This window comes from Gekko japonicus, unplaced genomic scaffold (genome assembly GCF_001447785.1).
Source record: "Gekko japonicus isolate JY-2015 unplaced genomic scaffold, Gekko_japonicus_V1.1 scaffold82, whole genome shotgun sequence".
In the NCBI taxonomy this organism is placed as follows: domain Eukaryota; kingdom Metazoa; phylum Chordata; class Lepidosauria; order Squamata; family Gekkonidae; genus Gekko; species Gekko japonicus.
Window position 1 is genome coordinate 1267186 of NW_015174846.1, and position 12721 is coordinate 1279906.

A 12721-nucleotide genomic window follows, 5' to 3' on the forward strand; every position below is an offset into this window, starting at 1 on the left:
GCAAGAGCTACAGTGTGATATTTCTCTTTATACATATACAGATTTTGCTTTTTACAGAGTGTTCTTATTTATTGGGGGGGGGGGGGAAGAACCGTCATCACTTTGCTCTTTTAAAGAGGGATTTTCCGTGCTGATAAACGCTGTCATTAAGTTTTCTCTATGCTGATTACAGAATGACTGAAGATTTAACAGACGATGGGCCATATGTATCCTGAAGGCATTTTGTGTATAGAGACATGTTGCTTGCTATGGCATCTGAGACTGAAAAGGCCCATGCTCTTCTCCAGTCATTCAGCACGGCTTCTGTTGTTTCAAGCCTAGGATTGGGGATTTTCTGTTTTGCAGCAGATAGATTTCTGCAGTTTTCTTTCATTCAGCAAAATGACTGGTTGCGGGCACTCTCTGATAACACTGTGCATGGTGTTGTGGGTTTGTGGTCTTGGGCAATAGTGATTGGACTCAAGAAGAAAAGCGACTTTTTGGAAGTAATTTTTGCTGGTTTCCTCTCCTCTGTGATTGACCTGGATCACTTTATCCTAGCTGGCTCATTTTCATTAAAGGTAAGCAGAACCACAACTTCATAATCTATATAGCACTGAATGTTTGGACATCATTGTTCACTCTAAAGACTAGTAGAAATATTGACATTTAATTTTGCACAAAGGTTTTTTAGGGGAAGTCTATGGACAGTTTATTTTACACCAGTAGTTAGGACTGTTAGCTTCATGTGAGTTAATATATTAAGAGACCAGCCCTAAACATGTCTACTCAGATTCCTGCTCATGTCTGTTCAGTGGGGCTTATTCCCAGGAAAGTGTTTTTAGGATTGCACTGTAAGGTTGCAATTCTAAGCACACTTACTAGGGAGTAAGTACCATTGATCTCAATGGAATTTACTTTTGAGTATACTTAGTTAGATTGCATCGTAAAATTCTGCTGCAGATTAACATTTGCACTCTGGTTATTTGGTGGGCCTGAGGCTTTATTTTTGTTTCTTTATTTAAAACATTTTATTCCACCTTTCTAACTGAAGTAGGTTGAAGGGCAGATTTCCATTCAGACCATTTGCTAATTTCCTCCTACCTCTGCTGAGTTTGATGAAAAAGAAGCTGATGACCTAATTTCACTTAGTATCCAAACTGAAGGGTATTTTGCATTTAATTTTATGATGAAACAGCTATGGCTGTCCAAATAGAAATGAGAACAAACAACTGATCTTGAGAGGGCACAGCTGAAAATCAAGTAGTATGTCTTTTAAATCTGGGCTTCACACGATATAGATGACCTTAAACATGTTTATTTTTATGCTATGCTGCTTATGTTGTGACTGTAATGGCATGTTTTATATGGAAAGAAATGACTTGACTATTTACAATTAAAGGTTGTGTGCAATTAGCCTTAGAGGCTGGTTGCCTTTTAAGCCAGTTACTCTATCCCCCTTCCTTTAAAGTCTGAAGGAAAAAACCTATCCACAGATTCAAAGATTCTGAGATGTGGGAAAGAGGGTCAGAAAGCACCTGGTTCAAGCTACTGTTCACTGAGATACCTTCTTCGATAATCCCAATTTGGATCCCAGACTAGAGAGACCTCCCACAATTCATGCAGGGCTCTTCTCAGCTGAAGCACAGGGGCCATAGTGGCAGTTGGCCTCAGGGGCCTAAATAGAGTATGTGCACAATCCTGTTCCCCTGTGCCTTCAGTCCAGAAAAAAGGACGTCCCTGCCTGGTGTTTGAGGACACCTGCAGCAAGCTCAAGATGTTCATGTCCTTTCTATTGGGGGAGGTTGTTGCTTGTGTTTCTCCTGTTCTGAATCCACTGTAGAGCCTGGGCATGAGGTAGGCTGAAGGCAGCAGGAACGTGAAGACGAATGAGTTCATTTTTGTTCCTTACCCCACCCACCACTGTTAAGTTCCAGGCCAAACAGAAGCTCTCCTCAGACCTAATAACTGAGCGTTTGCATGCACATACTGCTGTGTTCTGCCAATGTTAAGTGGTAGCATGAGGGCAGCATGCATAATTAGCCCTTTGGAGCTGGGGATCCTCTCAGAATGCAAGATTTTCTTGAGTTACTTGAGATTCACTGACTTGTATGGGGCCATTCCTGTCCTCATCCACTTTGCACACACAGCATGCTCACTTTATTAATTGCGTTGTGATGGCTTTTCCTTTACTGAACTTTCATTTGGTCTACATATAAAAACAACATGAGAGAAACCGTGCTGGATCAGGTCAATGGCCCATCCACTTTGTGTCACACAGTGGCCAAAACACAGGTATCATCAGGAGGTCCACCAGTGGGGCCAGAACTTCAGAAGCCCTCCCACTGTGCCCCCCCCCCCACCAAGCACCAAGAATACAGAGCATCACTTGCGGCAGACATAGTGTTCCATCTATACCTTTTGGCTAATAGCCACAAATGGACCTCTGTTCCATATGTTTCTTCAATCCCCTCTTGAGCCTGTCTATGCTTGTAGCCGCCACCACTTCCTGTGGCAGTGAATTCCACGTGTTAATTATTCTTTGGGTAAAGAAGTACTTCCTTTAATCTGTTCTAAACCTACTGCTCATCAATTCATTGGGTGCCCACAAGTTCTTGTACTGTGAGAAAGGGAGAAAAGTACTTCTTTCTCTACCTTCTCTATCCCATGCATAATTTTGTAAACCTTTGTCACGTCACCCCTCAATTGTTGTTTCTCCAAGCTAAAGAGCCCTAACCTTTCCCAGCATCAGGGTCTTCTCCAGTGAGTGCTCCCTTCTCATTTGGTGGCCAAACTATTTGAGCTTCAGCTTCAGTATCTGGCCTTCCAGGGAACAGTCAAGGTTGATTTCTTTTAGGATTAACTGATTTGATCTTGCAGTCCAAGGGACTCCCAAGAGTTTTCTCCAGCACCATAATTCAAAAGAATCTATTCTTCGACGCTCGGCCTTCCTTATGGTCCAACTCTTGCAGCCATACAGTACTACTGGGAATACCATTGCTTTGACTATGTGGACTTTTGTTGGCAAGGTGATGTCTATACTTTTTATTATGCTGTCTAGGTTTGCCATCACTTTCCTCCCAAGGAGCAGGCATCTTTTAATTTCATGGCTGCAGTCACCATCTGCAGTGATCTTGGATCCCAGGAACGTGAAGTCTGTTACTGCTTCCATGACTTCCCCTTCTATTTGCCAAGGAGCGATGGAGCCGGATACCATGATCTTAATTTTTTTGATGTTGAATTTCAAGCCCACTTTTGCGCTCTCCTCTTTTACTTTAGGCAAGAGGCTCTTTAGGTCCTCTTCACTTTCTGCCATGAGAGTGGTATCGTTTGCATATCTGAGATTGTTGATGTTTTTCCCAACAATCTTAATTCCGGCTTGTGGTTCATCCAGGCCGGCATTTCGCATGATGATATACATTCTTGTCGTACTCCTTTCCCTATGCTAAACCAATCAGTTGTTCCATATCCGGTTCTAACTGTCGCTTCTTGACCCTTATACAGGTTTCTCAGGAGACATGTGAGGTGGTCTGGTACTCCCATCTCTTTTAGGACTTGCCATAGTTTGTTGTGGCCCACATAATCAAAGGCTTTAGCGTAGTCAATGAAGCAGAAGTAGATGTTTTTCTGGTACTCCCTTGCTTTCTCCATAATCCAGCAAATGTTGGCAATCTGATCTCTTGTTCCTCTACCTCTTCGCAACCCAGCTTGTACTTCTAGCAGTTCTCTGTCCACGTACTGCTGAAACCTAGCTTGTAGGATCTTGAGCGTGACCTTGCTAGCGTGTGAAATGAGTGCAATTGTGAAATAGTTTGAACATTCTTTGGCATTGCTGTTATTTGGGATTGGAATGTAAACTGATCTTTTCCAATCTTGTGGCCACTGTTGCGTTTTCCAAATTTGCTGGCATATTGTGTGCAGCACTAACAGCATCATCTTTTAAGACTTTGAATAGCTCAACTGGGATGCCATCACCTCTGCTAGCTTTGTTGTTAGTAATGCTTTCTAAGGCCCATTTGACTTTGCACTCCAGGATGTCTGGCTCGAGGTCATTGATCACACCGTCATGGTTGTTAAGGACATTGAAGTCCCTCTTGTATAGTTCTTCTGTGTATTCTTGCCATCTCTTCCTGATCTCTTCTGCCTCTGTTAAGTCCCTGCCGTTTTTGTCCTTTATCATGGCCAGGTTTGCACGGAACGTTCCCTTGATTTCTCCAGTTTTCTTGAAGAGAGCTCTAGTCCTTCCCATTCTATTGTTTTCCTCTGTTACTTTGCATTGTTCATTCAGGAAGGTCTCCATATCTCTTCTTGCTGTTCTCTGGAAATCTGCATTCAGTTGGGTAAATCTTTCCTTTTCACCTTTGTCTTCCACTTTTCTTCTTTCCTCTGCTATTTGTAAAGCCTCATCAAACAGCCACTTTCCATTCTTGTATTTTTCTTTGGGATGGTGCTGATTGCTGCCTCCTGTACAGTATCATGACCCTCCATCCATAGTTCTTCAGGCGCTATGTCTATCAAATCTAGTCCCTTAAATCTATTCTTCACCTCCACTGTATATTCATAAGGGATGTGATCTAGATGAACCCTCAATGGCCTAGTGGATTTCCCAACTTTCTTCAGTTTAAGCCTGAATTTTGCAATGATGTTTTTACTGACTGTATAGCGTTTCTCCATTTTTGACTGCAAATGATACAGTCTATCTGATTTCAATGTTGCCCATCTGGTGATGTCCATGTGTAGAGTCGCTTCTTAGGTTGTTGGAAGAGGGTGTTCGCTATGATCAGCGTGTTCTCTTGACTAAACTCTGTTAGCCTTTGCCCAGCTTCATTTTGTTCTCCAAGGGCAAACTTGTCCATTATTCTGTTTACCTTTTGACTTCCTACTTTAGCATCCCAGTCCCTTTTGATGATAAGGACATCTTTTTTTGGAGTTAATTGTAGGAAGTGTTGTAGGTCTTCATAGAACCGGTCCACTTCAGCCTCTTCTGTGTCAGTGGTTGGGGTATAGACTTGGCTTACTGTGATGTCTAATGGTTTGCCTTGGATTCATACCAAGATCATTCTGTTGTTTTTGAGATTGTATCCCATTATTGCCTTTCTCACTATCGTTGAATACAAAGGCCACATCATTTTTTTCTACAAAATTCTTGGCCACAGTAGTAGATATAATGGTCTTCTGAGTTACATTTGCCCATTCCCGTCCTCTTTAGTTCACTGATTCTTAAGATATTAAGGTTCAGTCTTGTCATCTCGTTTTTGGCCACATTCAACTTACCTTGATTCATAGATTTTACATTCCAGGATCCTATGCAGTATTGTTCTTTGCAGCATCGGACTTTCCTTTCACCATCAGACACATCCATAGCTGAGCGTCCTTTCAGCTTTGGCCCAGCCACTTCATTCTTTCTGCGGTTACTTGTACTTGCCCTCTGCTCTTCCCCAGTAGCATATTGGACACCTTCCGACCTGAGAGGCTCATCTTTCAGCATCGTATCTTTTAGCCTTTTGTTACTGTCCATGGGGTTTTCTTGGCAAAGATACTGGAGTGGGTTGCCATTTCCTTCTCCAGGTGGATCACATTTTGTTTGAGTTCTCCACTGTGCCTTTCCATCCTGGGTGGTCCTCCATAGCATAGCCCGCAGCCTCATCGAACCACGCAAGCCCCCATGCCACGTCAAGGCTGTGATCCATGAGAGAGCCCTTCTAGGCTCGGCTTAGCCCTTCTAGGCTCGGCTTAATGGGAACTGTAGCTGAATTGCCTCAACAGTTACGGAGGTTTCTAGTTGCTATAATATAGTTGGGATCCTATGTGTGTTGTTCTCTCTGACACCCCACCCCACTTAGGAGGAATTATTGAGATTAGAATACGAGCCTCCGCCCCTTGCCAGAGAACTACCACACAGCTATGGGAACGTATAGGGGAAAAAGATAAATTAAAGGTCCTTTGTAGTCTCTGGAGGACCTAAACTATGACATGCTCCCTTTTTCATCTCCTCATCACCCCACCTAACCCATTTAAAGGACCCAGGATTCCTTGTCATAGAGACCAGTGCTCAAGGGATCATACATGGAGCTGGAGTTCAGTGGATCAGCAGAGTCTGATTTTTGAGAGATCCTGACTGTTCCCTGGAAGGCCAAATACTAAAGCTGAAGCTCAAATACTTTGGCCACCAAATGAGAAGGGAGCACTCACTGGAGAAGACCCTGATGCTGGGAAAGATCGAAGGTCAAAGAAGAAAGGGATGGCAAAGGATGAGATGGTTAGACAGTGTTATCAATGCAACGAACATGAAGTTGAGCAAACTTTGGAGGACAGGAGGGCCTGGCGTGATGTGGTCCACGAAGAGTCTGACTTGACTGTGTGACTGAACAACAACAACAAGTTTTCCCTCACTGTGGTATCTCAGGAGAAGCACAGAGAAGTGCCACACATATGCCTAAGAGCATAGTTGTTACAGCCAATTGGTGACTGACTCTAAGATGCTATTAATTTTGGCTGCTTTGCCCTGTCTAGTCATGCTTCCCCTATATTAGTTTGCTTGGCTCATCTCTCTTGGCAATAGCCGTGGAGAGGGGGCAGTAGGAAGCCATTCAGCTGTTTCATCCGTTATGCACCAGTAGCAGCAAGCCTATAGACATAGTGATGCTAGTGCCATTGTCACCCCCACCCCCTCTCTATCCCATCATGGAGGCACATGAAAGGAGATCACTGTCTGCTGATTACTGTCAGAACATACACAGGTGCACTGTTCTCTTTAACTACAATCTCATCAGTTTGCAAGACCTCAGCAAGGCTGTTAATGATAGGACATTTTGGAGTTCACTAATACATAGGGTCATCATAAGTCTGCCTGCCCATGAAGAGTCAGGACACATACAGGGATAGTGATGAATAATAAGCATCAGGTTTGTGATTGGATATGATTAACAGAGAGGGTGTCATCACCCTACATATTCCAGTGTGCTTGCTAGAGATGGATTTCATAAACTGGCAGAACCGTGTGTTCTGATAGCATAAAGGGATTTGGTTGCCATGCTAGTCTTGACCAGCCAGAATGCAATTAGACTGAGACAGTCGAGTAGAATTGTTTCAAAACAGTTGGTTTAAGCATCATAGCTTTAATATGCTAAATCAGTATTGAGAAGGCCCATGGATGTGGAATTTAGATGAGGCTTATTGTTATGAAACCATTGTTCATCTTCAGTGTTCGAATATTATGAATTTACAATTGATAAAGATACAACCGGATAGATTGATAAAAATGAAATTTACATTTCATTGTATTTTTAAAAGACCTGTTAATTATTTTTTCCTCATTGATTAATTTTCCACATTTTGTAAGGATGTTTGGTTTTTAAAAAGAGGGGAAGGTTTTAGTAAGTAAAATAGTGCACATTGACTCTCTAAAATTTAGATCATTTTAAACCAAATGATATTGATACTGTTAGGTCTCACTTACTGCCAGTAGATGGCACACTTCATAAGGAATATAGTTACATATGACATTTGCCTAGAGTCCTTCATCTTGATACCTTCTCTCCCTCTTAATCCCAAATATGTATCTTGACTGACGTGCTAAATTAACATTTTGGATTTTTTATTTCAGTTTTTCTTGTGAAATGTGTGTATTTTCTGCTTATTTAAATTGTGATCTGATGGAACAGGCCAAAGGCTGTAGCTGGGGTTTCAGAGGGGCAGCTGTGTTAATTTTTTGCAACAGAAATGAACCTTAAAAATGAACAAAATCTTATTCCAGCCAGGATGGATAAAAATCAATGTTTTTTTAAAATTAAAAATTGGATTTTTAAAAATTTAAATCAGATTTTTTTAATAGACTGCTTTTTGAGGAAAAATCTATCTAGACTGTATCACAGATGCTTGGTTTTGCAGTTTTCAAAACTGTGAATTTGTGTCTGCAGAGATCACATGCCTCTTCTTCGCAGCAAAAATGTTATAAAATAAACATACAGAGTTGAGGAAAATACCATAATTCCATTGTTCCTCTGCAAATTTGTGTACACAGAATCAACCCCTTTCCTCTTAAATTCAATGAACAGAAGATTGTTTGGAGTGGAATAGATCTGCACAAGGAGCGAAGTGTGAGAAGAGAAGGACAAGCAGTAAAAACGAAAGTGAAGCCTTTTGAGCAGAATACTTCACCAGTCTTGAGATCTTTGTGTGTATAGCCTGAGGTTTATCATATTTAATGGCAGCAGGCCATAAAAGAGATCCAATTTGGGAATATTTTAATGAAGTTCCTCTTTGTTGTTGTTCAGTCACACAATCAAGTCTGACTCTTCATGACTCCATGGACCACATCACACAACAGGCCTTCCTGTCTTCCGTCATCCCCTGGAGTTTGCTTAATTTCATGTTCGTTGCATCGATAACATTGTCTAACCATCTCATCCTTTGCCGTCCCCTTCTTCTTTTACCTTCAGTCTTTCCCAGCATCATGGTCTTCTCCACTGAGTGCTCCCTTCTCATTTGGTGGCCAAAGTATTTGAGCTTCAGCTTCAGTATCTGGCCCTCCAGGGAACAGTCAGGGTTGAGTTCTTTCAGAATTGACTGATTTGATCTCCTAACTATCGGTAAGGCAGGGGGAAACAATGTTGCAAAATGGGGACACTTAAGATTATACCAGCAAGAAAGTATTTTAATGTAGAAAACCATAGTTTAAATCTAGTCTTACTGACTAGTGCTTTAAATCATGATTTAAATCAAATCCACCCTGATTCCAGCATAAACTTTTGCAGACTGGATCTAGTTTCTTCAGATATTACAAAAGGATCCTCACTGCATTTTATATAGAAGGGATGGGGGCAGAAAAACTGCATAGACAAGGGACCATAAAATGCAGGAAGTACATGGTGCGATGTAATTGTGTAAAATGAAAATCATATAATAACATTTCACCCTGTATTTCCTTCATTATATGGGCCCTTGATCCTGCAAGTTTTTTGTTTCTTCACACCTACATGAAGTAATCTTATCCTGGGTAGAACTCCCACCAACTAACTGTATGTGACCTTCCAGGATGATCCTGGATCTCTGCTGACAGACCATGCGTGCATTTGCATGATAGGGAAAACACCTTCCTTGCCCTTGAAGGGAACTCAGTGAGTTCCTTTTCTCTTCACAGCAGCCATGCACACACCCCTACTCTCAGCAGAGTGAACTGATCAGCAACCTTAAGAGAAGGAAGCACAGCAAGTCTCTCATAGCAAAGACCCAGTTTTAAATGGCTGAGTCTGAGTGCACATAGGTAGGAACATGAGAAGAATCAGGGAACGAAAACAAAGAAATAAGAACCAAAAAAGATTTCTTTAATGGTCATGCCTCTCTTGCAAAAGGAAGCCAAACCCTACCCCACACCCAACATAGAAAGCTGACCAAAGGTTTCCCTTATTACATATCCATATTTCAGGGGTTTACCTTTGGACTAATTGGAATTGGGGGAGCTTGCTAATTTTCCCTAAAAGTCCAGACCAGTGAACAGTTTCCTCAGGTTCATGTGGGGGGGTTGTACCCAGTATTTTGGAGTCTTGTACAAAGCTAAGTGTAGGGTGTAAAGGCCTCTGGTCAGTGGCACAGAGTTGTCAGATGGGGGGACACTCGATTGCCTCTAGCCTCCTCCAGTGAGTTTTTATTTATTTTTTCATTTAGCTATCTATACCCCCTTTTCTCCGTGTCAGGAATCTAAAGCAACTTGCAACATTGTCTTCCCCTCCTTTATTTTATCCTCACAACAACTCATAGTCCAAGAGAGTGACAAGTCCAGGGTCACCCAGCAAGGTTTCATGGCAGAGTAGGGATTCTGAACCTGAATCTCCGAGATCCCAGTCAAACTACTACACCACACTGGCTTTGTGAATGAAGTTGCTTCTTTCCAGTTCCCCTAATCCAGGTAACCTAACGGGAATATTATACAAACTTCTTGTTCATTATCAATGCCATCCCGAGTAGCTGCTCAGAATGTGAGTGGTGTGATGGAATTCTTTCTTTCATCAGGTCACAGTGACCCTGTAGGGTTTTGAAGGCAAGAGATGTGTGGAGGTGGTTTGCCATTGTCTGCCTCCATGTCAGCCCTGCTTAGCTTCTGAGTTCTGAGGAGATCAGACTATCCAGGTCAAGGTTAGGCTAAGAGTAATGTGACTGGCCCAATGTCACCCAGCAAACCTCCATGACATGATTGACGATTCGAATCTGTATTTCCCAAATCCTAGTCCAACACTTTAAGCACTGTACCACTCTGGCTCTTGTAATGGAATAGCATGTTGGATTATTATTTTTTTACTGTCATCATGATTATATATATGAAGTTAAGTACAAGAAATTTTTCACTATCAGCTTTTCTGGCCATTGAATACAAAGTTTGGCTCCAGTGGCACCTTTAAGACCAAACTTTGTTCTGCTGCTTCAGACCAGCATGGCTACTCACCTGAATCTATTTTCTGGCCATGATTATTATTATTATTCATTTTATTTCATGATTATTGATGAAAGTAATTTTGATGTATAGAGGAGGGGCTCTGACCTGGATACCCCCCAGAGTAGCCTGGGCTCATCAGATCTCAGACGTTAAGCAGGGCCAACGTGGAGGCAGGCAATGGCAAATCACCTTCAGATTTCTTTTGCCTTGAAAACCCTATGAGGTCACCATAAGTCAGCTGTGACTTAATGGCAAAAAAATAGAGGGTGGTGTTAAAAAATTACGTATCTGCCCTGGGCTCCAAATAGGCTAGGTACACCACTGCTCATTATGCAAAGAGAGTACATTAATTGTTGCATTATCTATCAGTTGCTTTCCAGCTCTTTCCATTAACTACCACAGAAAGATGGGGAAGGACCACAGAACATAACTCTTTTGCTTGCTTATGCAAGGATTTGCTCAGGATATCTTCTGAGAAAATAGCAACATTTGTCTGGAACAAAGGTGGAGCAAATCCCCGTGTCCTGGTTTTGTGGCTCTAGAAATAATGGGCTCTGCAATCTGTCCAAATAATGACATGCTTTAGGTGTCAAATCCTGGAGGGTTTATATGACTACCCCATCTCAAAATAATGCACTTTTTGGTCAGCTGAGATCTTCACATGCAGCAGGCAGCATAGGTATTTGTTTCGCAGAGTCCACAAAGCTGATGCTGGAATAATTTTTCTTAGTCTTTAAGGTATCACAAGACTCCTATCTATTTTTAACTGAAGAATGAATATATAGACTTACTGAAAAGTCAACTTTGAAAATAGAAAACAATTTTATTATATTAATCTGGAATGGAGTACTATGTGCATCATTTGGTTACTGTTAAAAGTTGCCTTCCACCTGGCTGTAAAGATCAATTTCTTAGAATTCTGTCTTCAACAGTGATCTACCAGAACCTCTGATGTTTGTGTCTGTTCTGTAATTGGAGCTATACTGCTTCTGAACAAAGAAGTTTGGTTAACTAACAGTGGTGGTCCATAGACCAGGGTTCAAAATTACAACGTTTTGCTGGGTCCAGTTTTCTCTTCTTGGCAATAGTGTCCTTTAGTGCCCCACCCAACTTTTCACAGAGGCCTCAGCTTCCAGAGGGGAGGAGCCTCTTGCACCTTGATCTTCCAGTCCTTCCTTTGCCTTGATGTGGACCTTGTCTTTCTCTGGGTCTGAAGAGCTGGCAGGAAAGTCCTCCTCAGTCTTGCCTGGGAGGAGGAGAAGAAGAAGAGATTGGATTTATACCCCACCCTTCACTTGGAGTCTCAGAGTGGCTTACAAACTCCTTTCCCTTCCCCTCCCCACAACAGACACCCTGTGGGGTGGGTGGGGCTGAGAGAACTCTGACACAAACTGCTCTCCTTTTGCAGGCAGTGCTGAATCCCCCATCTTCCCCTATTCACTGGAGACCCAGCACTTCCAGGTCCACCTTAGTCCAGGCAACCAAACCAGCACAAAGCCCCAGAGCATTCAGCACTTTTTGCTGCATCCAATTGTCAGGACAAAGACCCCTGCCACCCAGCTGATTGGCAGGCTCTACTGCCTCCCTGAACTAACCATCTGTCTACAGCCATGCTGAGTGTGGCTGTGTCAGCTCACTCCTTGCACAAGAACCTGGATGGCTTGAGTGGGCTACACCCCCTGGTCACTTTTATTTAGGGGGGACACAACCATCAGGCCACCCAACCAAGGTAACATCTTACAAATGGTTTCATGTATCCCGCATTCTGCAGCGCATCTTTGATCATCTTGAAACTCCCATGTTCCAGGACATTTAGAATTGGAGTTATGAGCCATGTTCTCCCACCACTCAAATGTGTATGCTGGCCTTTTCTGCTTCGGAATCTCCCAGGTGTGCCTGGAATAGGGTGGAACTCACTGTTAAAAGTGAGAGGTGCTTACCCAAGGAGATGGCAAGTATTGTTCTGTTCTGCAAAGTGAAGCAATCCAGTGAAATAAATAGTAAAATTAGTTCAGTATGTGGAACAATTGGTCCAACACAAATAGAGTTGATATGGCAAAGTGGATAGGGTTGCCTAGGATCTTCAGTGAGTGATCTTAGGCTAGTCACACTCTAACTTACCTAACGGGTTTGCAAGGATAAAATAGTGAAGGGGAAAAAAGAACTCTGCCCTGAGCTGCTTCAAGGAAGGGGGGATGAAAATGTACTACACAAGTAAAAAAAATGACGAAATGTGTGATATTAACATGTAGAGGACACATTCCAAAATGGCATTCAGAACTGTTATGGACAAATGAGTCCTTTCCAGGC

The 12721-nt window shown here is 42.3% G+C and overlaps 1 protein-coding gene across 1 annotated transcript in view; it reads left to right on the forward strand.

Moving 5' to 3' along the window:
* The first annotated feature begins 248 nt into the window (after positions 1 to 248).
* Positions 249 to 12721, forward strand: part of LOC107121551 (chromosome unknown open reading frame, human C5orf28) — a 12905-nt gene continuing 432 nt past the window's right edge. Inside the window, exon 1 of the mRNA XM_015424474.1 lies at positions 249 to 560. Within this exon, the coding sequence (XP_015279960.1) occupies positions 249 to 560 (312 nt within the window). The remainder of the gene's footprint in view (positions 561 to 12721) is intronic.